The sequence below is a fragment of the Salmo salar genome, chromosome ssa10 (assembly GCF_905237065.1).
Source record: "Salmo salar chromosome ssa10, Ssal_v3.1, whole genome shotgun sequence".
NCBI classification, from domain to species: Eukaryota; Metazoa; Chordata; class Actinopteri; order Salmoniformes; family Salmonidae; genus Salmo; species Salmo salar.
The window spans coordinates 19,436,364-19,462,115 of NC_059451.1; the positions used below are offsets into that span (position 1 = coordinate 19,436,364).

At 43.6% G+C, this 25,752-nt stretch overlaps 1 protein-coding gene and 1 non-coding gene across 2 annotated transcripts; both read right to left on the reverse strand.

The window, feature by feature from the left end:
* Positions 1 to 6: 6 nt before the first annotated feature.
* Positions 7 to 24,522, reverse strand: LOC106613713 (cortexin-1-like). The gene is given in 3 exon segments (XM_045687458.1): positions 7 to 2,326; positions 2,329 to 3,551; positions 24,382 to 24,522. Coding segments are annotated over 2 exon segments (261 nt in total). The 5' UTR covers positions 2,404 to 3,551; positions 24,382 to 24,522; the 3' UTR covers positions 7 to 2,140.
* trnaa-ugc (transfer RNA alanine (anticodon UGC)) lies at positions 12,425 to 12,500 on the reverse strand. The gene has a single exon. It is a non-coding gene; the product is annotated as a tRNA-Ala (tRNA).
* Positions 24,523 to 25,752: the final 1,230 nt, after the last annotated feature.

Genomic DNA, 25,752 nt, shown 5'->3' on the forward strand with positions numbered 1-25,752 from the left:
CACAAATTGAAGAAAAACCCATTTTATTTCACAAAATTAAACCCTGCGTAGCAAAAACAAAGCAGTTATGAAAAATATCTACTTACAAATCTTAAATGCAAGCAAAGCTGCCTGCTCTGGGTTTAACAACGTTGGAGCTCATTTACTGGATTTTTAAACTAAAATGATATTTGGAGAACAGCAAAAACAAGCAAAAATGACCCCAGACATTATCACATTGGTTGCTGTAGCTTCATTCACATACAGTATACAATTAGCCGCTACACATTAACTCAGCGCTGGGCTTAACTATAATTTATTATGTAGAGGGATCTGTTAGCAGAACAAATATTTTACTCAAAAGGTAAACAAATAAGATTGTTGTTCTTACAGTTTTAAAGCTAATTCCCAGCAATTCTACACATTTTGCCATGTTAATATGATATCTGGGTGAGAGTGACTAACAAAATCAAATGGCTCCCCCTGGAGGTCAGGGTCCCTAGGCACAGTAATTCAGCCATGATAAGATAACTAGCAAGACTAATTTAGCAATCTAAAAAATGTTAGCTGACATGGGCTAATTGACTGACATAAGAGTAAAACTGCTGATGCACAACCAAGTTTAGAAGTTGCACCTTGTGTATTCTACTATTCTAACTCTCAACAGTAAGTTGAGACCCCGAATGAGTTAAAAACAAATTAAAATCAAAGTAAAATAAATTGAAGCTATGGCCCTGAGTGAGAAATGCCTCTTGCATGTGTGTAGATCTTTGTTTTGGTCGCACTGTGTGAAGCGCATTGACTAGATTTCGGCAAAGATGTTGGGAAATGCGAGATGTGCGGCAGCTAAGATAGCGAGAAACCTCATGCGGTGTAAAAAGTGGAAGTAATATTTTTCTGAATTTTCTGTTTTTCAGAGTATCACCTGCAACTGAACACAGACATTTATAAGAGACGTGTTTCTTCCAAATCGAGACCAAAGAAAGTATCGCCAAGTAGAGTTGAAAGATTGCTGCCCGTGCTTCGTATATGGAAGCATATCACATTTCATTGTGTAGCTAGGCTAGCTCAAGAATCACAGACCAAAGACAAGATTGAAAGTGCTACAAATCAGAGAAAACACAGAGAAAATATTAGCAAAAGGAGACTCCATCCAAACTTTAGTTGGAATACAAAAATAAAGCATTTCTGGTCTAAAAGTCGCAGAGTGCATGTTTTCACTAAGCTTGGCAAGGTGGTTAAAGCGAACAGGGCAACCAAACAACATGTATGTATGTATGCATGTATGTATGTATGTATGTATGTATGTATATAATAGATATGGCTTTGTTCAGTTATACCAACACAAAACACACCAATAATGTTCCTTTGAAGACAAATCACCAGTCTGGTTTCTTAAAAGGGCGGATGCATCTAAACACATTTGTAATATCTCAACCCAGTCGGAAATCTATGAGGGAAAAATACAATTGCTCATTTGTCAGAGGACAATCAATATTAAAAAAGGTCATGACTGTCAAATATACTGTAACAAATCATAAACTGGGAGGTACAGAAACAGGTGTGATGTAAATATTGAAAGCTACTATGTTATAGCCTTTACGTTTCATCTGGAGAGATCTTGTTTGCAATCCCATTGTGTTTGTAATGGCTTTGTCAGCACTCCCCTGCATTTTAGCCAATCTACAGGGACTAGAAGAGGAGGAGGAAGTATTGTGAGGGGAATGCAGCAAATTAAGGCAGCAGTGCAGTACAACCCCTTTCTACCTCTTGAGTTGCAAGTCTGGGTCTCAAATGGTCTAGTCTTGGTAACAGTCGGTCTCAAGCAGTCTGGTGGTCTGGTTTTGGCGTGGGCCTTGACGGCAGCATATAGTCAAAACAGCCCCTCTTTCCTCCGTCTCTGCAGCAGCATGTAGTCAAAGGTCTTGGTCTGGGTGTTGAGGGATCCGGTCTTGACAACTGTGGTCTCTGTTTCTACAGCAGGGCCAGTCAAACTGCCCCCTTAAGACACTACCGGGGTCGTTTTCATTAGGGCACATCGTAGCGAAACGTTGTGCAACGGAAAACGAAAACAACATTTTCTTATTGGACAAGTTCGGGTAGTCCCTCCCTGTTTCAGTCCCCTTTCTTCCGTTTGGTGCCTAATGAACACGACCCAGGTCTAGACCAGGGCGTAGTCAAACTGCCCCCTCTCTACGCCCTCCTTGTGTTCGGTCCAGGAGGAGGATGGCATGCGGCTGTAGGGGTCCAGCAGGATGCGGAAGCAGCGCACCAGCAGGAAGACCAGGAAGAGCATGAGGAGCCCCACGAAGGCAAAGGCCGTCCTCTGCTCCGCGTCACCCCCCACCAGAGCAGGGCTGCTGGGGGGCCCAGGGAAGGAGGGCCCAGGGGACAGCAGCAGCTCATAGTCCAGGGTGGGGACATCGCTCATCCTCCAAGCAGCCCGTCGGCAGAACTTACACACAGACTGGATGGTGGGGGGAACGGGCAAGAGGTGGGCCACAGTTGGGGGTACAACCAGACAGACGGTTGGACAGACTGATGTGTTCTAGTCAGCCTTTGTTTATCCTTTGAGATGTTAGTCTCTTTGAGATGAAGTGTCTACTTCAAGAGAGATTTGGTCTTGATCCCTTCTGACAGGGTGATAGACAAACAGTATGATCAGACCTAGGATCTCTTCCCCTCACAGTGACCCAACCGTAGGCAGTAGAAGACGACAACAGCACGTGTTCATCATAACCCTGTCGTATCCACTCACACAGACAGCCGCCTGGACAAATAGGACATGACACTAGCACCTGCCAGAGTGAATAAACATAGCAGTACAACTGGGAAGTGTAGTAGTACTCTCCAGTTCTCTCAATGGGGGCTAATAGTGTGCAGATGGGACCCTCATACCCAGGTGTTGTCTGTAGTGGATGGTGATTGAATGAGCTGACAGCAGCATGTGCCTCGTGATCAACAGGGCCAATAATATTTGCGAAAACAGTGTGTCATTTGGAGGGTTGCCTGTGTTTGTGTGTGTGTGTGTGTGTGTGTGTGTGTGTGTGTGTGTGTGTGTGTGTGTGTGTGTGTTTGTGTTTGTGTGTGTGTTTAAAAAAAAAACATAAAGAGGCTAGAATGCTAATGAAATTACAGGGCGGTCAGTGAATCAATGGCGCTGAATGTGAAAGCAACGCGCAGCACAACGTGCTAGCGTTAGATGCTAAATAAGCCTTTTTCTCCAGGGTAGGGACAGTGAGTGGGTTTGATAAGTGGAGCCTCTGTCTATAGCCCTGTGGGTGTCTAACAAGGTAACACTTTCACCATGCAGTCTTCCTATAGTGTGTGTACTTTTAGGATTGAAAACTCCTTTCAAATATAGGGTACAAGAGACTTTGTTAAGTTCTGTGTCTGTCTGTGAATGGATTTGCACAGTCACTGGTAGGGTAGGACTGTGTGGAAGAAGAGGACCTCTGAAAGAAGGCTTGGTTCCTTCTGGTGGACCGAGCCTTAGCCTTACTCCGGGTCTGTAACCGAACAGTAACTGCTTCTCCTCCGCGTGACTTCACAACTTCCTCCCCTCACACAACCTGAAAGCACATGAAAACACAACAGTCATCATTCCCATTATTACCACTGACTAACATTAACGTAATGTTGTATCCATTATTTATGATTGTTATGGGGCTTAATATGGCTTGATATGGTTAATGCTTCACCGAGAACTTCATTAGACCATATCCACGACAGAGAACTTTAAAACCCACTAAATACTCCCATTGTTAGACTAGGGTCAATCAGTAACAATTACATTCTGACATTTCCCAGCTGCTGTAGCAAGTGTTACACTGCTTGATTTACACTCATTTAGTGGAGGATTACAGTGGTATTAGAAGTGCATTAACCGTAATTAATACACTCTTGTAAACGTTGATATCGCAAATGTCACATTCGTACATCAGAAAAGTCATGTGGAATCAAATGGTTTCTCATGAATTGTATAAAATCACATCTCCAGGACAGCCAAATCGGGTTTCAAATCAGAGGTACAGTACACCAGGCCATTACCAGACCATTCCCACAAACCCCTGCACAACGGCCCCATTCAGTGGGAAGAGAGGTAATTTGGCGCACAGAGGACAGAGAGGTTGAACAGAGCCAGGTTGGAGTACAGTTTTTGGCATCTTTTACCTCTCCCCTAGCAAGCCGTCCTTGACAAGATGCTTCACACATAACGCTGACACACTACTGTATCTCGAAAAAAAAGTATGTGTCATTGTACATTGTCACCTCTGCTAATACTAGTCTACATTGTAGACTCGCTCTCTCACTTCCTCTCTCTCTCTCTCTCCTCTCGACCTCTGAGCCGGAGATGGTGTGCTATTATTCAATCACCAGCTCCCCAGTGGTCTTCACTCCTGACACACAGCTCCCTACTGACTCTGGATGGCTGCCTCCCCAGTGGTCTCCACTCCTGACACACAGCTCCCTACTGACTCTGGATGGCTGCCTCCCCAGTGGTCTCCACTCCTGACACACAGCTCCCTACTGACTCTGGATGGCTGCCTCCCCAGTGGTCTTCACTCCTGACACACAGCTCCCTACTGACTCTGGATGGCTGCCTCCCCAGTGGTCTCCACTCCTGACACACAGCTCCCTACTGACTCTGGATGGCTGCCTCCCCAGTGGTCTCCACTCCTGACACACAGCTCCCTACTGACTCTGGATGGCTGCCTCCCCAGTGGTCTCCACTCCTGACACAGCTCCCTACTGACTCTGGATGGCTGCCTCCCCAGTGGTCTTCACTCCTGACACAGCTCCCTACTGACTCTGGATGGCTGCCTCCCCAGTGGTCTTCACTCCTGACACACAGCTCCCTACTGACTGTGGATGGCTGCCTCCCCAGTGGTCTTCACTCCTGACACACAGCTCCCTACTGACTCTGGATGGCTGCCTCCCCAGTGGTCTTCACTCCTGACACACAGCTCCCTACTGACTCTGGATGGCTGCCTCCCCAGCGGTCTTCACTCCTGACACACAGCTCCCTACTGACTCTGGATGGCTGCCTCTCCAGTGGTCTCCACTCCTGACACACAGCTCCCTACTGACTCTGGATGGCTGCCTCCCCAGCGGTCTTCACTCCTGACACAGCTCCCTACTGACTCTGGATGGCTGCCTCCCCAGTGGTCTTCACTCCTGACACAGCTCCCTACTGACTCTGGATGGCTGCCTCCCCAGTGGTCTTCACTCCTGACACACAGCTCCCTACTGACTCTGGATGGCTGCCTCTCCAGTGGTCTCCACTCCTGACACACAGCTCCCTACTGACTCTGGATGGCTGCCTCCCCAGCGGTCTTCACTCCTGACACACAGCTCCCTACTGACTCTGGATGGCTGCCTCCCCAGTGGTCTTCACTCCTGACACACAGCTCCCTACTGACTCTGGATGGCTGCCTCCCCAGTGGTCTCCACTCCTGACACACAGCTCCCTACTGACTCTGGATGGCTGCCTCCCCAGCTGCAAGGACTGGCTACATGCATGTTACACACTGAGCATGATGCTCTTTCATTAAAGCACTAAAATTGAGAACAGGAGTGAGGGTACTTTAATATAAATTGAGAAGGGGCAAAATGTGATTGTGTGCGTAGTGGTTCATTTGGGAGGTGGGGGGTCCCTAGTTCAGGGGCGTGCACATACATCTAAAATATACTTTCTCCCTCCAGAAATGAGCCCAATATAACATATTGGTCAATATTATCAGGCTGATTCAGCATAGTGGCTATAAATAAATAGACTGAGGGTTGCCCATCTGCATTGACCCTATTGGGCTCATCATTAGCTAGATCACTTAGCCTAATGTTTAGAGTAATCTTGTTACTCGTTATAGTAACAGTGATGACTTGAATGCCCACAAAAAAAACTTTCCACTGGCACTCAGCCAACCAGGGATCATGTACTGTGAATATAATCAGAGAGGAAGAGGCTAAGCAAGAGGGCTTACTCTGCCCAAAATCTGTGCACGAAAAATAAGACCAAAGTGAGGCATTCGTATGGAGGTCAATAAGTGTGGAATTTGGTCAACAAAAAAATGAATCACTAATTTGCTACGTGAGACTTATTTGTTGGAATAGAAGTTTCATAACGGTTTGGTTGTTAGAATGCACTGGTGTGTATTCCCGCGACTGCATTAAGAATGTTAGGCTACAATGACTGGGCTCGCGTCTCTCTCCCACTGTGCAGCACTCGCAATTTGAATGTGCCTCGAGAGGAATATAAATTTGTCACAGACTGCGACAGTCAACTATTCCACTATGGGGTTGTCTGATTTTGCTGTCGATTCCTCGTGTTGTTGGTTGTGGAAAATGTAAATGTGGACACCATTTTTTTAATTTATTATTAAAATAACAAAATGTACCGGGTCTCGGAAACGGCGGGACATGTGTGCGTGTGTGAGCTGGAAACCTTGCAAGGCGACTGTGGGAGATAGTGGAAGGTTACAGTGCTGTGGTTCCCTCGCCACTGACCAGTGCCTGCCCAGCATGGCACAGAGACCAGAGACAGATGGCAGCACACCACATGACACACACAACTATTACATCACAACACAGTACAGGCATGCAGATCAGCCTGACTAGCTGTGAGACTGTCCATCTGCTGCTTCAGAGCCACACATGTCCCTCGGCATGGGGGTTCATCACACGTGCACATAAGCCAAACACACACATATACACACACAATTGAGGCATCTCAATTATTTCCTCTGACACAAGTCCAGAATAGAAAAAGGAAGTAGAAAGGGAAAGTAGTAAAGTAAAAAAAAGGCATAACAGACTGCTGGCTGAGTAGGTCTCCCCTTGGGGAATGACAACGGGACAGGAAGTACATCTCCCTGCAGTGCCTGTGGCTCCTTGCTTCGTGCCTGTGGGTCTGTGTGTGTGACAGAGACAGAGAACTTATGAAACTGGCTGCTGATCAATAGGCTCGAAATCACCCTGAGACAAACATTTAACTACACACCTGTCACATGTTCCAGTGAGCAGACTCACCTCCACACAAACAGTGGCTATGGATTCAATCATCCAATCATAGGTAACTTTAACTCTAGTTGCACTGTTCTTTAAAGGTCATTCACTAACCCTCTTTCTTTTTAGACTACAGTATGAAAACAAACTATTGATTTTACTTGGAATTGAAAGTTTGCAAGGTTACATTTTAAATTTGGCAAGGGTACACTATCCAAATGTAGGTTTGTGATATCTAGCAGCTTTGTAAAATCCCGAAACTCCTTAGAACTGACCTTGATTGTGTGCTAGAAAGAGGATATCACAAAGCTCTAACCACCCTCTCTGTCACTGAGGCGTCAAGGGAAATCATTGTTCTGTGGCTGTCAGTCAAAGTGTGTGTGTGGAGGTTTCTGTCAACCATGATGGAACATCATCCTACATCCAGGACAGATCCCATCCTACATCCAGGACAACACTCCCTGGTTTCAGATGGATGCAGCTACTGCAACACTGGACTGTCCTGAGGCTGCAGGGGAAACTGCTGCTCTGGACTGTGCTGACCACGCTGTCTCCCATTCCATGTACCAGAATGCTGCCGTCGGCGAGGACATTCTCACCTTTACTGTTAAGGCGAGGCTGCGAGTTTTACCAACCATGCCCCATTTTATATTCTACATGAGTCAAATGTAATGGAGTCCATTGCCCATGTTGTGATTGGCTGCTGTTCATAAAAGGATTTGTATATTGCTAGACATGACCACCTTGTCGATAGCCAGCGAGGTGAAACAAGTAGTCTCACCAACAGCACACATGCATAAACATTCTTGTGTAAGGGGAAGCTGGTTTGATGATGATGATGGGGATGTGTTTTCCTGTGTGCCATATACGCCAGATATTGTTGTTGTGGGGGAAGGCCAGGGGGAGGAGCTCCTTCTGGAAGTGGGCTGCTCATTGGACGGCTACATGGTGCAGTCCTTTGCCTAGAAGCTTCATAAATACCAGCTCCTCGTGGTGCTTGGACAGTCTCGGGTGTAGGTGCAAGCTGGTGGCTCTGATATTTGGCAGTCTCGCCCACATACACAGGCTTGCAGTGCGTGGCCTCCAGATTCTGGGCCTGAAAAAAAACTAGGACAAAGCAATTGGCTACGTACTGCTCTGTTTCAGCTGTCGTGGGCAGCCTAGCTGTTTGGACGAGGTGCTTTCTGTACCCTTGAGTGCCATACATGTTTGGATCAGTGGAAAACTGATTGGATTTGAAAAACTAAATCAGTGTACTTTTCACCCCAACTGGTAGTTACAGTCTTGTTCCATCGCTGCAACTCCTGTATGGACTCGGGAGAGGCGAAGGTCGAGAGCCATGCGTCCTCCGAAACACGACCCTGCCAAGTCACACTGCTTGCTTAACCCGGAAGCCAATGTGTGAGGAAACACCGTTCAGCTGGCGACTGAAGTCAGCTTGCAGGCGCCCGGCCCACCACAAGAAGTCGCTATAGCGCAATGGGACATGGAAATCCCGGCCGACCAAGCCCTCTCCTAACCCGGACGACGATGGGCCAATTGTGCGCTGCCTCGTGGCCCCCCCCGGTCACGGCCGGCTGTGACACAGCCTGGGATCGAACCTGGGGCTGTAGTGACACCTCAAGCACAGTGCTCTAGACCGCTGCGCCACTCGGGAGGCCCCTTTCAATGAACTTTTAACCTAAATCCAATGGCATGGTGAGTTTCTGTTGATTAAACGTTGAATTCCCGTTAGTTGACAACTCAACCAAATGTAAATCAAAACTAGAAGTTGAACTGACGTCTGTGTCCAGTGGGCTGAGTGTGTACAGTCACTCAGTGAGTGCAGTGTCCGTCAGTCAATGGGAAAGAAGTCGGAAGGAAGCAGGGAGATTGCGCCGCTTATTTTCTTCCTCGTTAGTCCTCCCTCCAACCCTCACCCTCCATCAGGCTCACCCGCCCGCTCCATTACTCCATGAGGACACTTCCTCTCAGCCCTGCCGCTGGAACGAGTCCTCTGAGAGGTGCAGAGGAGACACAGGCCTCATCACTCTTCATAGAACACCCACATCTCAACACACACACACACACACACACACACACACACACACACCCCCCGGGTGCGCCTGCACACAGCCATTGGTCACACCAATGGTGACAGAGCTCATCAGGGTAAATGAAGAAATAGATAAATGACATTCATTTACCTTACCGGGCCCCGCTCTGCCCTTTCCATGCTCTCTAAGTGTGCACACAGGCACACAGGCGCACACAGGCGCACACACACAACCTGCAGTAACGTGACAGGGCAATATCTTTTCATTAAGTCCAACACCATTACTGTATTATCAAACCCGTCTAACTGCAACCCTTAAATACATTCTTCACTTGGCTCAGCAGGAAGAGGGAAACAATAAAAGGCTTGATTTGTCATGATTTATGGCTAGTCTGAGTCCTTTCTGTAATAGTAATTAAAGTTGACGAGAGAGGAGGAGGGGGGTACAGAAAGCGAGAGAGCAAAGTAAAGAGAAAGATAAAAAATAAAGAGAAACAAAGGGAAAGGTAAGAGACAGGGTACAGAGAGAGAGAGTGAGTGAGAGACAGAGAGAGATAAAGAGAGATGCAGCCCCTTCCTGTAAAGATCCTAACGTCCTCCAGTCTCACAGGACTACAGGGAATTAAATAAACACTTTCCAATTCGGTGTTTATAAAGATAAAAGTGGAACTGAGAAAAGGGCAGAGGAGTCAGTCAACGAACCTCAGGGTGTTTGCATGAAAAGCATATGCTAATGCCATACAGATGAGGCAAGACTATGGTCCATGGGAGATCCTATTGATGCCATCCATCATGGCACTTACTGATGTGCTTCTTTGATTTGAGCCATGTCTAGATATACTAGTGTTTGTCCTTTTCCATTCATCACAGCATGAAGGGGACTCTAACTCCGTGTCAGAAAAGCGGTATAGCACCAGGTCACCTTGGGCTCCCAACAAACCAGCCAAATTCCAACCGCATCCAAGCCTCTCAGCGCCAGTAACCACCAGTCTATATATAAACACTACACCCTCACCCACCTCTGTTCAAGGGGACTTTAAGAGACAACACAAGACAAAAACTGGCAAAGTGGCATTTACATATACACTTAGCATTCCTCTCAGGCCAGGCCCTGGTCTCTCACGGAGGCTGTTCTTAATGATGCAGGCCGCCATTCAAAACACTGCTGTAATTGAGATCAATTTAAGCAGTTAAACATACAGCTGTTCCATCTTGAAGTGCCTGTTAAGCCCCTGCCATCACCTTCTAGTCAGCCTGCCACTTTAATGAGAAGAGTACCAAATCTTTTTTTGCAGTGTGTATGTTAAGGTGGTGGTGGTGCCGGGGCATAAAAAATAAAAAATAAACATTGTAGCGACTAAAAACTGAAGCGAGATGAATTGTATATTCATACATTCTCCAGGCATGTCAGCTTACATAAATAAAAATGTACTTTTCTCCCATTCGCCACTCGTAAGTTTGAAGTATAGGCCATTCAGGCCTGATGAAACGGTGTCCTTTGGAGATTACAAATTGTCCATGGCTTCCCTGAAACACATTTATCACCGTGATGCATGACAGGCAGAGGGAGGACAAATCTGTTCTAGACAGGAGCACAATGGCTCAGCGTTTCCTTTTACAAAGCCCACTCTTATCCCACAGACGCATCATGCAGAATATTTGAAGCACTGACGTGATCAGTCATTTCAAATTCCTATTAGTGTTTGAATCAGTTATGAGACAAATGTATTAGAACATGAACATATTGTCACGATCGTCGTAAGAACTGGACCAAAGCGCAGCGTGATTAAAGTTCCACATATTTATTTATGCGAAACTTCCAAACAAAACAAATAAAGAAATAACGAACCGTGACTTCGGCGGTGCTACACACACTAACTCAAAACAAGATCCCACAAAAACCAGTGGGGAAATGGCAGCCTAAATATGATCCCCAATCAGAGACAACGATAAACAGCTGCCTCTGATTGGGAACCATACCAGGCCAACATAGAAATAAAACATCCTAGATAACCCACCCTAGTCACACCCTGACCTAACCAACATAGAGAGAAAAGGCTCTATGGTCAGGGCGTGACACATATCCCCTGCTGGGCTGGTGTTGTGCTAGACACAGGGTCATCTGGTAAGAGAGGAAAGCGGCACACTTCAACCTAGCCGGGGAGAGGATCCTCCTCTAGTTTAGAACGGCTGCTTCCACTCCAGGATGTTTGTGTAATTTTCCTGATTGTCTGAGCCGGCAGTGTGTGTGTCGCAGCGCAGGGAGGCTGTGGCCTTCTATAAAGAGCCCATGCTGCTGATGAGTAATATCACAGTCTTCAGTGTTCCTCAATACTGGCAGAGAAAACAGCCTCCTCTCAGAGGGTGGGATGTAGGCATTAGCCATTTAGAAATCTCTCATTGGCACAAACACATAGCCTACAGTACACACACACACACACTTTAGGAGGGGGTCCTTTCTCTCACTTCATTCTCAGTTTATATTTATCTACACTTCCCTGTGAAAAAGCAGAACAGGACTGTCTCAAAGAACGACAACATCAAGAAAAGACAATCACTGCAACCCTGCGTCCCTACGAGACTGTCAAGGTGAAGGGCAGCCTTAGAATGGCCACTCCCCCTACCAGTCACAGAGAATATCACTCAGTCTGGTCAAACCCACCTGAAAACACATCTTTAATTTACATCCCAAATCACACCATGAAATATTCAGCGAGACGAGGGCCATCCGAAGTGGCAGTGAGTGAGGCAGCGTCCGACAGGGCTCGCTCTGGCGGGGCCCCAAGCCACTCATCCCAGACCCCCCACCGTCAGCGGAACTGCCAGATGCGTGTAAGGAACTGAGACGGCACTGAGAAAGAGGTGGACGGAGGCAGAAAGAGATAGGAAGAGCGGAATGCTAATCCCTGTGATTCATGTCTGTATTCATGGAGAAACGCGCACGATAGTCAGCCAGGCAGACGAACATCAATCAGAGGGATCTGGGAGGGAGCGGGTGGCAGGAATATGGAGATGTCAGCAGTCCCAAAGTCAGAGGACAGCACTTTCCTCCGTTCTGAGTATTCTGACTGTCCCCACAGCGGACCATCGGGGCCCGTGCCAGATCACGGAACATCAGCGCATTATATTACACGCTCCGAAGAGCACCAAGGCAAAGAGTCAGCAAAGTCAAAACTTGACTAAAAATGTCCAAAAGGTCAGGAAGGAGAGAAACTTTAAGAAAGGCAGGAATATGGAGATGTATATAATACAATATATTTCAGTCTGAAGACATGCTGACAGATTGGGACTGAATAGTCCACGCCCTCTTTTCTTACATTTACATTTTAGTCATTTAGCAGACGCTCTTATCCAGAGCGACTTACAGTAGTGAATGCATACATTTCATACATTTTTTCTCCGTACTGGTCCCCCGTGGGAATCGAACCCACAACCCTGGCGTTGCAAACACCACGCTCTACCAACTGAGCCACACGGGACCACAATGTTAAGTCTGTCTTTTAAATTAAATGAAAGGGCAGTTGAGAACTAAAAACACGGATTCTCCAGTCAAGCTGATAGCTGGGCCCCACATATACAGGACATGCTGACTGTCCAGATCCCATTCACAATAGAAGGTATAAATTGAGCCCTGAAGAATGGATTAAGCAATAAAGAGAAGTCCCCACAAAGACATGGATGCAGGACGTTGGTAAAGTCACCGAGTCAGTAAAACTGATCTCCGGGCTAGGGGAAATCCTCAAGCCTCAGAATAATATCTATCAAAGAAAAGCAGACCAAAGAAATTCAGAGAAGAAAGGGAGAGCTTAACAGAAGAACCCTTAACAGTCAGCAGATTCTAGTCCAAGTAGGCAGTTGGCCACCACACAAAGACAGGTTTAATACTGGAGGTCTGGCTCGGTGTGGGAGGCTAAAGGGCTATCTTTAATAGTGCTCCACACTCTCAGATGAAGAGAGGAGATCATAAAACCCGGCCCAGTGTCAATTATCAAATGGCTCCAGAATATAGGGACGATGAATATTTGAAGAGAGATCTTCGGCAGGAAATCAAACCGAGGAGGATGGTAATACAATGCAACACAATTTAGAGAAGGCCCTTAGGATCTGTGCAGAGATTTCCTAAGCTCAAATTGCTCTCAGACTCCAGGTGTCGAGGAGGCAATAGATGGCCGTTCTGTATGCACAGCGGGGATAGCCCATTGCTCTTCCCTGTGTGTGTGTGTGTGTGTGTGTGTGTGTATATGGGGGGGGGGTCGCTTGCCCTGCTGTAACATCGACTGGGCTGTAGTGGAGCGGGTCAAAAGTTTGAAGTTCCTTGGTGTCCACATCACCCGCGAACTATCATGGTCCAAACATACCAAGACAGTTGTGAAGAGGACACAACAAAACCTCGCCCCCCCCCTCAAGAGACTGAAAAGATTTGGCATGGGTCCTCAGATCCTCAAAAGTTTCTACAGCTGCACCATCGAGAGCATCCTGACCGGTTGCATCACCGCCTGGTATGGCAACTGCTTGGCATCTGACTGTAAGGCGCTACAGAGGGAAGTGCGCACGGCCCAGTACATCACTGGGGCCAAGCTTCCTGCCATCCAGGACCTATATAATAAGCGGTGTCAGAGGAAAGCCCATAAAATTGTCAGAGGCTCCAGTCACCCAAGTTATAGACTGTTACCGTACGGCAAGCGATACCGGAGCGCCAAGTCTAGGACCAAAAAGAAACAGCTTCTACCCCCAAGCCATAAGACTGTTGAACAATTAATAAAATTGCCACTGGACTATTTACATTGACACCCCCCTCCTGTACACTGCTGCTACTCGCTGTTTATTATCTATGCATAGTCACTTCACCCATACCTACAAGGAACAAATTACTTCAACTAACCTGTACCCCCGCACACTGACTCGGTACTGGTACCCCCTGTATATGGCCTCGTTATTGTGTTACAATTTTTTTTTTTTTTTATTTTTTACTTTAGTCTATTTGGTAAATATTTTCTTAAACTCTTCTTGAACTGCACTGTTGGTTAAGGGCTTGTAAGTAAGCATTTCACGGTAAGGTCTACACTTGTTGTATTCGGCGCATGTAACAAATAAAGTTTGATTTGATCCAATAACACACATAGATGGAGGACAATATAAGCAGCTGCTCCTAGTGTTTCCTATTAACATCCGTTATGAACCAGGCAAAGAGCAGGACATAATGAGGATCAAATGAAACATGTAGTCCAGGAGTATTCACAACGGTGGTCCGCAGACTGCAGGGGGTCCACGGAAATATATATACAAACACACAATACCAGTCAAAAGTTTGGACACCCCTACTCATTGAAGGGTTTTTCTTTATATTTTTTTTTACTATTTTCTACACTGTAGAATAGTGAAGACATCAAAACTATGAAATAACATAAGGGATGATGTAGCAACCAAAAAGTTAAACAAATCAAAATGGAAATTTTAGATTCTTTAAAGTAGCCACCCTTTGCCTTGATGATAGCTTTGCACACTCTTGGCATTCTCTCAACCAGCTTCACCTGGAATGCTTTTCCTTCAAGCTGCGGTCCAACTCATCCCAAATGGGTTGAGGTCGGGTTATTGTGGAGGCCAGGTCATATTTTGAGTGCATTTTTAATTTAACTGGCTAAACAAGTAATCTTAGCGAAAATGTGTTTAGACTTACATTTCTAGGCTATTTTAGAGTTTACAAAATAATGAAAAACTATTGACCAAATCCATTCATTTTAAAATGTTGATTACGTCTCCTTGCCATTATCATTCACCTGATAACACAAAACATGTAAAAAAAAAAAATGTAAAAATGATTTAAGTATGATGGGTTGCCAGTTTTCCCGGGAGGGGGTCCCTGGGTAAGAAAAGGTTGAAGACCACTGATTTAGTCTGATTGGCAGTTTTACATTTTGGAGTTGACTGCGTCTAACCACACACACACAATAGTTATTAAGGAGGTGGATTAGTTTTAATGCACCATTGCATTAGAAATATCAAAAACAAATATGCTAATTCAATTCAGAAAACTTTTTTTTTTTAATGACCTGCTAACGTAGCCCTTGCTTTTTTGACTTCTTTACACTAATTGTATGGGTTGGGAGCCAGGCCCCAGGGTTCCAGTCAAGAAGCACACTTTCCACTGTGCTCAGTACACTTTCGGAATTGCAGTTTAGCAGAAGTCGAGCCAGCCCAAAAAGACAACTCCCATAGACGCCTCCATAGAGAAGTCCAATTAAATTCCTAAAAAGACAATTTCATTATCACCCTTGTGCCAAAAAATATCCATAGAATTATTAAAGTAATTGTTTTAAAGGCAATTTATTTTCCATCACTCACAGCCAAAGATATTAACTCGCACTGCTCCAGAGCGCTACTGCACAGGCATTATCGTCTCTGTAAAGCAGATGGCAAACCACCACGAAACGGCGTACGATTACGTTGGATGCTGTCTACAATTCATTTACTACTAAAGATAAGAGTGTGCTGAACCAGAAGAGAATTGGGTCATATTTTCCTGTGATGTTTGTGAACAGATACTCTTGACCGGTTTTGTACCCCCGTTAAGGCACCAGTGCGAACTGCCATCTTCTACAAACTACTTCGTCATCTACTGCTTTTACAATGATCATCGTCCTCTATAGAGGGACATTTGACTGGGACATCGCGGTTGGAATTGAACTGAGACAATTGAGTGCACTCGCACCATTTGTATATCTCAAATCGGTTTACACGTTGTCAAGGAAGGCAGTCACATGTGTTGCAAAGCAGAGGATCACTGGTTTGAGCCCAGTATGGGGGCAGTCGGATAGTGGAGGAAGCTAAGCTGTTAGCATCACACTGACACCTGTTACACTTCCAGTATTCTTCCTTCAGTAAATATTAAAATGTTTTTCCTTGCTTATTCGATAACATTGCTTAGATACCCGTCTCCTTTCAAACCAAAATAGACCGTATGCACATCATACATAGTAACTCTAAAGTAGTTCTTACAGTGTGGTACACTAACACACAGTCATAAAATTTCATGGCACTTTGGTATTTGGTCCACCTCATACGGGAGGCTGCAGGTTATTCCATGATTGACAACACTGTTCACCTTGATTTATTTGAAAACTTTATTTTCCGTTAGTGCACTCACTGTTCCCGAGCAGTCAAATTTCATTATATTCTTGCTAGATGATGTATAACAGAAATATGGCCTCTCTGAGAGTAGCATGGCTGGACATTGTAATTCAGATGAAGTGTGTTCACTGTAGATTCTGATGGGATTATACCCTGTGTTTAAAATCCAAAATAGATCCCTCTAACTACTATTATCTCATCAGGCTCATGACATTAGTGATATTTAATAACGTTTGATCACCTTGACACAAAACAATGATATATTGTTTTGTTATGGTCCAAGAAAGCATACAAAATGCCTTTCCACATAATGGAAAAAAACTAAATAATCTTAAGAGCAATGTATAAACAATTGCACAGTGTCATAAATCATAACTGACACTAACATTGTTTTTGCTGAATAATATTGTGCCAAAACAGTATTCCCAATTTTCTGCTTCAGTCAGAGCATTCACGTTTTATTGCTGCACTTTGGCAAAGGTACTATAATTAGCTAATTCCCAGCTAGCACATATCGTTCTGAGAACCATATGTTTCTTAGAGAATGGTGAGAATGTGGTCGTTCTATGGTTATTTTGTATACAACATTCCCACAGCTTTCTGGGAATAGTGCAGGATAGTTGCTTGACTTTGGAACATTCTCAGCACATTTAAGGAACTTCACCAAAAAATACGTTTTTAATGTTCTTGGTATTTCATTACTTTAATAGAAAGTTTCCTAAAAGTTCAAACATGGTTACATATCTCAATTTTGATGATGTTCTAGGAATGTTCTCCAACTGGTTTGACATTGGGAATGTTCTCAAATAGTTCAGAGAATGTTAAGAAACAACATTTGAGGGAATTTCAGTACTTCAGCATAACGTTTCCTACAGGTTTCCTCATGGTTCAATTTAAAGATGCATTATGCAGAAATCACTAATTCTAATAGTTCACCTAATATCTGTTTATATGACAAAACAAGCAAGTATAATGTAGAGAATCATTGTACCATCAAACTGCTGTGAAATATCTTTCCCATAACCAAAAACATTGTATTTTCAGCTGTTTGAAGCTGGTGTACAAAACCTAAAGTAAGAGGCAAAAACAAAACTGAAGAACAGAACGCATAGAAATAGCTCACATAGAACAGATATACCGCTTCTTAGAGACTTGCTTTCAATGAAAATGACAGAGCTATAACTCACATTTCTGTGAATTTAGTCATGTCACCCAAAAAGTTACATATTGCAGCTTTAAAGTCATGTTCTCAAATTCTTCCAAAAACATTAAGAAACAACGTTATTCCGTTGGCCGCGCCCACTAATTGACCACACCTGATCTTAATGAGTGCTTGTTTCCTTTGAAATGGGGTCTGTTTGAATAGATTAAAATGAACTGCTTTGTATGGGTAAACAAACATGGCATGCTAAGTGTTACATGCCTCGGACTGAGACGTGATCAGCAGTTAATAGACCTGAATTAACAGGGTGGAATGATGAGACTGAGAAAAGTTAGTGTTCAGTATCAGTTCTCTTTTGTTCACTTTTTTTTTTGTCTAAATAAATCATCAAGTATACATTACAACTGCATTGTAGTATTCAATTATTTTCACATTCCATATTGGGTTTCAAAATAAAGGTCTCAAATTCAAAAAGCCATCTCCATACATCTACAAAAACTCACATTTTACCTTTCACTAATAGTCAAATTAATAGTGAATATAACCTGAGGCTATTCAATCAGTATAGCATTCAGCATATACCAATAAAAGCTATTTGGAATGTCAAACCATCAAGTTGTACCAGAAAAGGCTACATCACATTCTATAGAGTTCACTGTACTAGCAGTGTCAATTCCCATAATGCTACAAATCACTGGAGCCCTGTGCTAAACAATAATAGAAACATTACATTCTAAACTATCAATATTCGAGCTCACAATAACTGAAACCCAATAGCGTAGAGCTAGCTAGTGCTTAGCAAAGCTACATTTGGTTAGAATAAAGTTAGCGAACTGTTAAATGCTATTTTGAATGCTAATACAAACACATTCTATCGCCACATTGCATATGTACAAATATTACCTGAAGTAAACAGAGCCTTTGTTCATAGAAAAGAAAACAAATAGGAGATAAAAACATTGTTGAAAAAGTCAAAAATTTCAGACACCATCTTGTTTGTTGCCTTTGCTTGCATGTAAACCATTAGCAACCATTGCTTAACGGGGAAAATACAAACCAGTTAACTCAATTAAAACTCCCTTCAAACATCTCCAAAATCATGGACTATGTAGTTAACCATCATATTTCAAGACTCAAATTGTGCTTTTACACATTACATTCCTGAATGATAAGACAGAGAAAAGTTAGTGTTCTGTATCAGGCATTTTCAAAGACTGAAGAAACATCCAAGACATCACAATCCCACTAATGCTCCCCATTGACATCACAGCTCCCCCTAGTGGTGGTAACCATATACATTACCTTCAACGCAAATACATGGGAGACCTAGAAAATTAAACAAGGGATTGCGCCATAAAATAAATAAAACGTCAAAAATGTGTGCGTCACACTCCCTGACAAAAAGAAAATGTCTCCTGACATATAACGCTTATTTACATGTAATTGGTATGTATAAGTGTTTCACTTTAGATTCTTTCCTATTAATACGGTAAGGCACTAGTGTGGGGTAGGGTAGTGTTTGGTAAGGCTGTGGAATGTCGTATGTTGGAATTCCCCCAGACTGTCATAGGTGGCACCCCATAAACCTCTCAGTGTTGATTGTGGTGTGTGGCTGGAAGGATGGCTGACCTAGCGTGTGCTAAGAAGCATCTGTGCAGGCCTTCTCTCACGTGTGGACCTCCTAGCCTGTCCAACCTGTGTCAACTAGTGGGGGGTTTACTATGAGTCTTTCCTCTTGTACAGGTGTTCTTCGTACAGGTATTCTTCGTCCATATCCATCTCTGTGTCTGACCGTGCTGGTTCAGCGGGTAAGTATTCCTCTTCTTGTTCTCCTCCTGACTGTTCTGGTCTTTGGATTTCTCTTTCAGGTGCAATAACTCTGGTAGGTACAGCGTCTTGTGTGGGTCCTACGCATGCTGGGTTCCTCGGAGTATCACAGATAAGTCTCACATTGTTCTTTGCTTACAGGTATTATCATCCAGGTATGTGCTCCTGTGCTTTCGTCATCTGAGTCTTGCATCATTGTTTTGGGTCAGCTCTTCCTTTTCTCTTTAGGTGGGTTTGTCTGTGCAGGCTGCGGGGGTAAGTCTGCAGGTAAGTCATTGACTAGGTGCAGGAGATTGTGGTGGAAGATACAGGTCTTGTTCCCACCCATCTTTGGACAGAGTTTGTACACTGGATTGTAACTCAATTGCTCTTTCACTATGTATATTGTCTTTTCCCAGTATGACCTTAACTTTCCAGGACCACCTCTCTCACTTAGGTTTCGTACAAGGACTGTCGCCGGTTTGCGTTCTCAGCATCTGAAGTACAGTCCTATTGAATATTTCAGCCAGGGTTGCCCTGAGGGTGATAGGGAGATGTCCTTGAGTGAACCACTCCAGTCATTTGCTGCAGTGTTTTGAAGAACTTGTTTTCAAACTCTCAACCTTGATCGTGGTGTAACTTGGAGTGGTATCCGAACCTTGGGATCAAGTCATTGAATATCATTTCAGCTACTGTTCTTCCGGATTTGATCTTGGTCGGATACGCTTGTGCGAATCTTGTGAAATGGTTGATGACTACCAGGATGTAATCAAAGCCACCTTTGCTGGCCTCCAGATGCATGTAGTCGATAGAGACTAGCTCTAGTGGTGAACTTGTGGTTGATATTGCCAGTTGGTGCTCGTACATGTGTGACTGTCTTCTTTTGCCTGATACAGCGCCAATGTCTCTCTTCCAACATGAACCATGTCATCATTAACATGTTTCAAGACCATTTGCTTGTACAGGACTGGTAAGACTAGCTCATGTCTTTGACTGGTTCTCCGGTACATTGTCAATGCGTAGTTTTCCCCATTCATGCATCAGTTTCTTGGTAGCAGCAAGCCCCTTGTCAGAGGCATCAGTGTGGCGCGTGAAGGCAATTCAAAGTTGAGGCAGGCTAAGACAGGCGGACTGGCTAACGTGTCGATCAGTCTCCCAAGAGTGCTTTAGTCCATTCTACTTCAAGCTGGGCACTGTGGGTGTGTCATCTTGTGGCGAGAGGTTTGGCCCAACCTACCCGGTCTCTCACTTTCATTGCTTGTTATTTTGATTACATGCCTTAGTAGTGCTTTATCTGATAAGAGTAATAAGAGAGGGGTCTTAATTCTGCCACGACCCCATTTTCATATCAGGCGGCCTCACTTAGTTTGGGAACGGCTGCTCTAGTGTCATGAGACTAACCAGGAACGGCACCCGTATTGACAGATCTGGATCACCGTTGCCCAGGCGGTCCATCCTTACCTCGACGTTGCTGCTCTTTTCTCCTAAGTGAGACCGAAACAAATGTTTCAGCTCAGCAACAATCCTATCATTCTTATTTATTAGCATGTCTTTAAAGTTCTGGTTTGATGATGCGGAAGATTCCTGTGATGATTTCAGCTTCACTGTGTTTTTATTTTAACCCCTCTTATTTGTTTACATATGCTGTTGTAACTAATGTCAGAAGTGTTGTCACCTATTTGATCCCCCCCCACGTCTTGCACTGCAGATATGGTAGGTCTCTGATGGCGACAATGCCATCAGCTGTGAGGTGTGCTACATGGTCTGTGCTCAGGATTTTAGACAAGCTGCCAAGTTCCTTTACAGTAGGTGGTTTGTCTGGTGTGGGTGTGGCAGGTGTTACTTTACACTGAAGGAGTTCTCTGCCTAGCTCCTTATAACTGGTCAAAATCCACTGACACTCAGACTCTTGTATTTCAGTATCAGCAGTAGCTACATTAGCGGATAAATCTGGACACTGGACTACCTTCACATCCTTGGATAACCTCGTCAATAGCATCCTTTATAAACAGTAACTGAGCCATACCCCTATCCTGTAGCTCAAGTAGGGTCTTGCAACACATGAATTCACTCACTGTCAAAACAACCTTCCTCAATAAACTTGTTTAACTTAGCTGGGTCTAGCTCTGGTACCACATCAAGACTTTCAACTGGAAAACTTAAATCAGATGCCAGTGTAGGCAACCTTTTCTTAATGGCCCAGACCCTTTTTGTCATTGGACATGATGCACGCTTCCAAACACTTAAGGTACATAGTGCTGCACTCCTCTCAGTCAGGATCCCCTTTCATGCTGGTCACCTGCCGCTGCTAAGTCGCCCACTTGTAGCCCTCTCGCTCTGGTCAAGCGTCATGCTGTCCCTGGTTCATAAATCTCTGGATCAGATACCTCCAGCAGGTGGCGCCAATCCCGGACGAGCCTCAAAATCTGTTACACGCCTCAGACAGACGTGGTCAGCAGATAGACTTGAATCAACAGGGTGGAAAGATGAGAGGTTAGTAGTTTTCAGTAGCAGGCATTCTCCAAGATTTTTTAAATGTCGCTTTCTTTTCGGTTTGTCAAGTACACATTACAACTGCATTGTAGTATTAAGTCTTTTCACATTGCATATTGGGTATCAAAATAAATGTCTCAAATTCAAAAAGCTACCTCCATACATCTCCACATTCACATTTTACCTTTCACTAATAGTCAAATGAATCGTGCAGATAACCTGAGGCTAATAAATCAGTATAGTATTTAGCTATTTCATGTAAAACAATCCAATTGTACCATAAAAGGCTACATTACATTATATAGAGAGCACAGTACAAGCAGTGTCAAATCCCATAAAGCTACAAATGACTGGAGGCCTGTGCTAAACAATGCTACAAACATTACATTCCAAATCATCAACATGTGAGCTAACAATAGCTGAAACCCAATAGCCTTGAGCTAGCTAGTACTTAGCAAATCTAAATTCAGTTAGCAAACTGTTAAATGCTATTTTCTTATCAATAAACACTTTCAACACATTCTATTGTCACATTGCATATGTACATATATTACCTGAAGTAAACTGTGACTTTGTTCATAGAAAATAAATCAAATAGCAAGATTGTTCGCAAAAGTACAAACAGTTTGGATGCCATCTTGTTCCCTTTGCTTACATGTAAACCATTACCAACCAAGCGTACCTCCATTACTTATAATGGGGAAAATACTTATAATGGGGGAAAAAAAATAAAAAATTCACTCGGTTAAAACTCCTTTCAATTACCTTCAAATATCAAACTCATGGACTACGTAGTTAAGCATGCCATCTTAATATTTTGTGAGTCATATTGTACTTCTGCACGTTACATACCTGAATTAACAGGGCGGAATGATGTGACGGAGAAAAGTTAGTGTTCACTATCAGGCATTCTCCAAGATAGAAGAAACATCCAAGACCTCACGATCCCACTAACACTCCCCACAGCTCCCCCTAGCAATGGTAACCATATACATTACCTTCAACGCAAATACCTGGGAGACAGAAAATTAAACAAGGGATGGCTCCATAAAATAACTAAATAAAAACAAAAATATGACCATACATATTTGTGTGTCACACTAGCTTCATCCTGGTGGCACAGTGGACAGAAGATAATAGGTTTGAATCTCACTGATGCCATGTCACAATACAAAATAAGTGTTTGCATGATTAATGCCTAAGGAAATGAATTTCCATGTGTCCTATCTGTGCTTGGAGTTTAAAAAAAAAGTTAACCAAAAATAAGCTAGCAGTATTATTAAAAGTCTCATTGAAACAATAAGTAAATTCCCTTTTCAGAGCGTTAATAAGACCTCCCAGGAAAACTTTAAAGAAACCAGAGTAAAACGTTCTCAGAACCTCCCTGCAACCTAAAAATACATGTTCCCAGAAAAGGCCATATTTTCAAATCTGTTCTCAGAAGTTTTTACCATTCAGGAAACGTATGGCTTTGATCCCACAACCAACGTCAAACCAAAAACATACATTCCCACAATTTCCAAGGAACCAAATGTACTAGCTGGGTTATGTCTTGGCATTTGTTGAATTTATATATTCTGTAGTGAACTATATACTATTGAGAAAGGCATTGAGGCAACTCAGCAGAACATACCTAATGTTTGCATTAGTTTGGTAGAGCTAAACAGCTGACTATATGGCTGCGAAGTCTACACTGCTGTAAAAGTTTAAAACCCTCTTTAAAAGACATTTAAAAAATACTGATCAAATATATTTTTTTATCTGTAAAATGTTTTGTATTATTTTACAATACAGGGACACTTATTGACAGGGGCCTCAATTGGGTATGGCAAGGTATGGCAGTCGCCATAACCTAGCTCAACACCAACAATTTAAAATAGGCTACTAAAATGATTCAAATCCCGTTAAAAGGCAAATGCAGTTTAGCGGTTTAAGCTACTGACTTTAGGACCATGCGGACTCCTCGGAGCAGGAGGTTAGGCTCGTTCTATGGATGCAGCCGCATGGAACAGCACAATTTTTTTCTCAAAACAGTGCAGAGGTCAAATTGACTGTAGTACAGATGTAGGATTAGTTTGCTACAGCAGGAAAATAATCCTGCAGAAACAGGAAATGTGAATTATTTGGATTATAATTAAACAATTTCGTTAGGGCAAATTAAGTCTGAAATTACAAACTTTACAAGCCTTTCTAAAATTCAATTACATTACAAGTTTGCATTTCCTGCTTCGCAGGAATATTCTCCAAAACAAAATTAAGATCCTACATCTGTAGATTGCTTTGGCTAGGTAACTGCTGTTGGGTTTAACAATGACATAAAACTAAACTCGAGTTTTAATAATGGTGCTGTGCTAGTGCGTAGCAGCTAATTCTTGTATGACATGTTAGTAGAATGATAAGTCCCCTATTTGACTGAGGTGAACGAAGCTACAGCAACAAGGTGATAATGGCTGGAGTCAATTTTGCTGTTCTCCAAATTGCATTTTAGTTTTTAAATTGTGAAAAAATGCAATAAATGAGCTTCAATTTGACACAAAACCAGACCATAGGTTTAGCTGAAATGACGCCCCTGCTTATTGACATGCAATGTATTTAAAAACCTCTGTGATTTACATAGATTTCACATTACTACATTATTTCCAAAGTCACTTCGAAAACGCTGATTGACATAACTACTTTTACATGCGCCTCAAAACCTATCACATATAGCCTATTAAAAAACAATGCCACGTAGAATGTTTTTCAAAGCTGTAGGCTAATAGCGTTCACAAACCTGAGTTCTTGAGAGGTGACAAGTCTTTATCCGTTACAAGAGTCCGGTTTGGTCAAACTTCGTGCTCTGTGATGTTCGCTCGTCCTAAAAGCATGTGTGCTCTTGCGCTTTGCTGCCTGGGGACGACTATTTGATATGAGGGCTGTTATTGCGCGAGACTCTTAAAGCACCCCACCCACTTCCCTTTCTGGAGACAGTCATCCAATCAGGGAAAAATACAACATCACATAACACAGTAACACAAATGATAGTAGCCTACTGTAATATCGACTGTATTTGTGTCACACCTTTTGTACTGAACTGTAGCCTACTTTATGTCCATGTACTGTTGCAATTTTGATACAATAGGCCTATACTGAAAATAGGTGAACTGTAATGTTGCACTTTCATTAGATTATTTTAATCGGATTATTAATGTATACAAGTGTGAGGACAATGCATGTTTTTCATTCCATGGGGCACACAAATGCCAGCATCTGCGTTCCTTTGACACCTCATAAGGCTTCAAGATACTGTGGTGAAATTCAGGCACTTAACCCTTACCCCTTTTAGGGTCTAAAAATATGAATGTTAATCCAGCCCTCTATTTTTAGGGCTCCCCCATCAGTCATTGTGTAATTGCAACACTGCATGCATCATACTGCCCCATAAAGCTTATGGGACTCCATACCTCCCATCTGTCCACTGAGTAGCCTGCTAGTGTGCTGAGATGAGTTTCTACTATGTTTGTTGGGCTCTGACTGGACCATAAGATGAGCGAGAGTATCAGTTACAGTGAAGTCAATACTCATCTACAGTCTCTGCTGTGTCTCTGCCAGATCTCACCTCACGAGCATCACTGTTCCTCTTTCACCTCCAAACATGCATCCTCCAGCCTGACCATCCATCCTTCCCCCTCTCTGCTTCTCCATCCATCCTCCCTCCATCCCCAGTCCCAGGACCTTTCTCCCAGGCTTCAGTCCATGGGAAGGTGGCAGCTGGCCCAACTGTGCCACCTGCTGCCATCCTCTGGTCACTGCCAGGCTTCAGCAGTGCAAGCCAAAGCGCTTAGCCAATGCCCCCTCTGATGGATCAGATGAGTGAGGTGAGGGCAGAGCCACAGTCGTTACAGACGGGTCCTGTATTCCGCACGCCCACAATTAGATTTACTACAGCACTGCTCCTGCTTGCAACCTTCCACCATTTGGCTGGCAAAGGGACCCAATCTGAATGTTTTTTTTTTGTTTCGTTTCCATGATCAACTTTGTTCCCTGAATTACAAACACAGTCAGTTTAACTTCAATGAATGCCAAATAATTTCAGAGCAATGTCAAGTATTCCCTGTTGGTTCATTTCTGAGGAGAGCTATGTTAGCCAACTCGCTATTCTGTT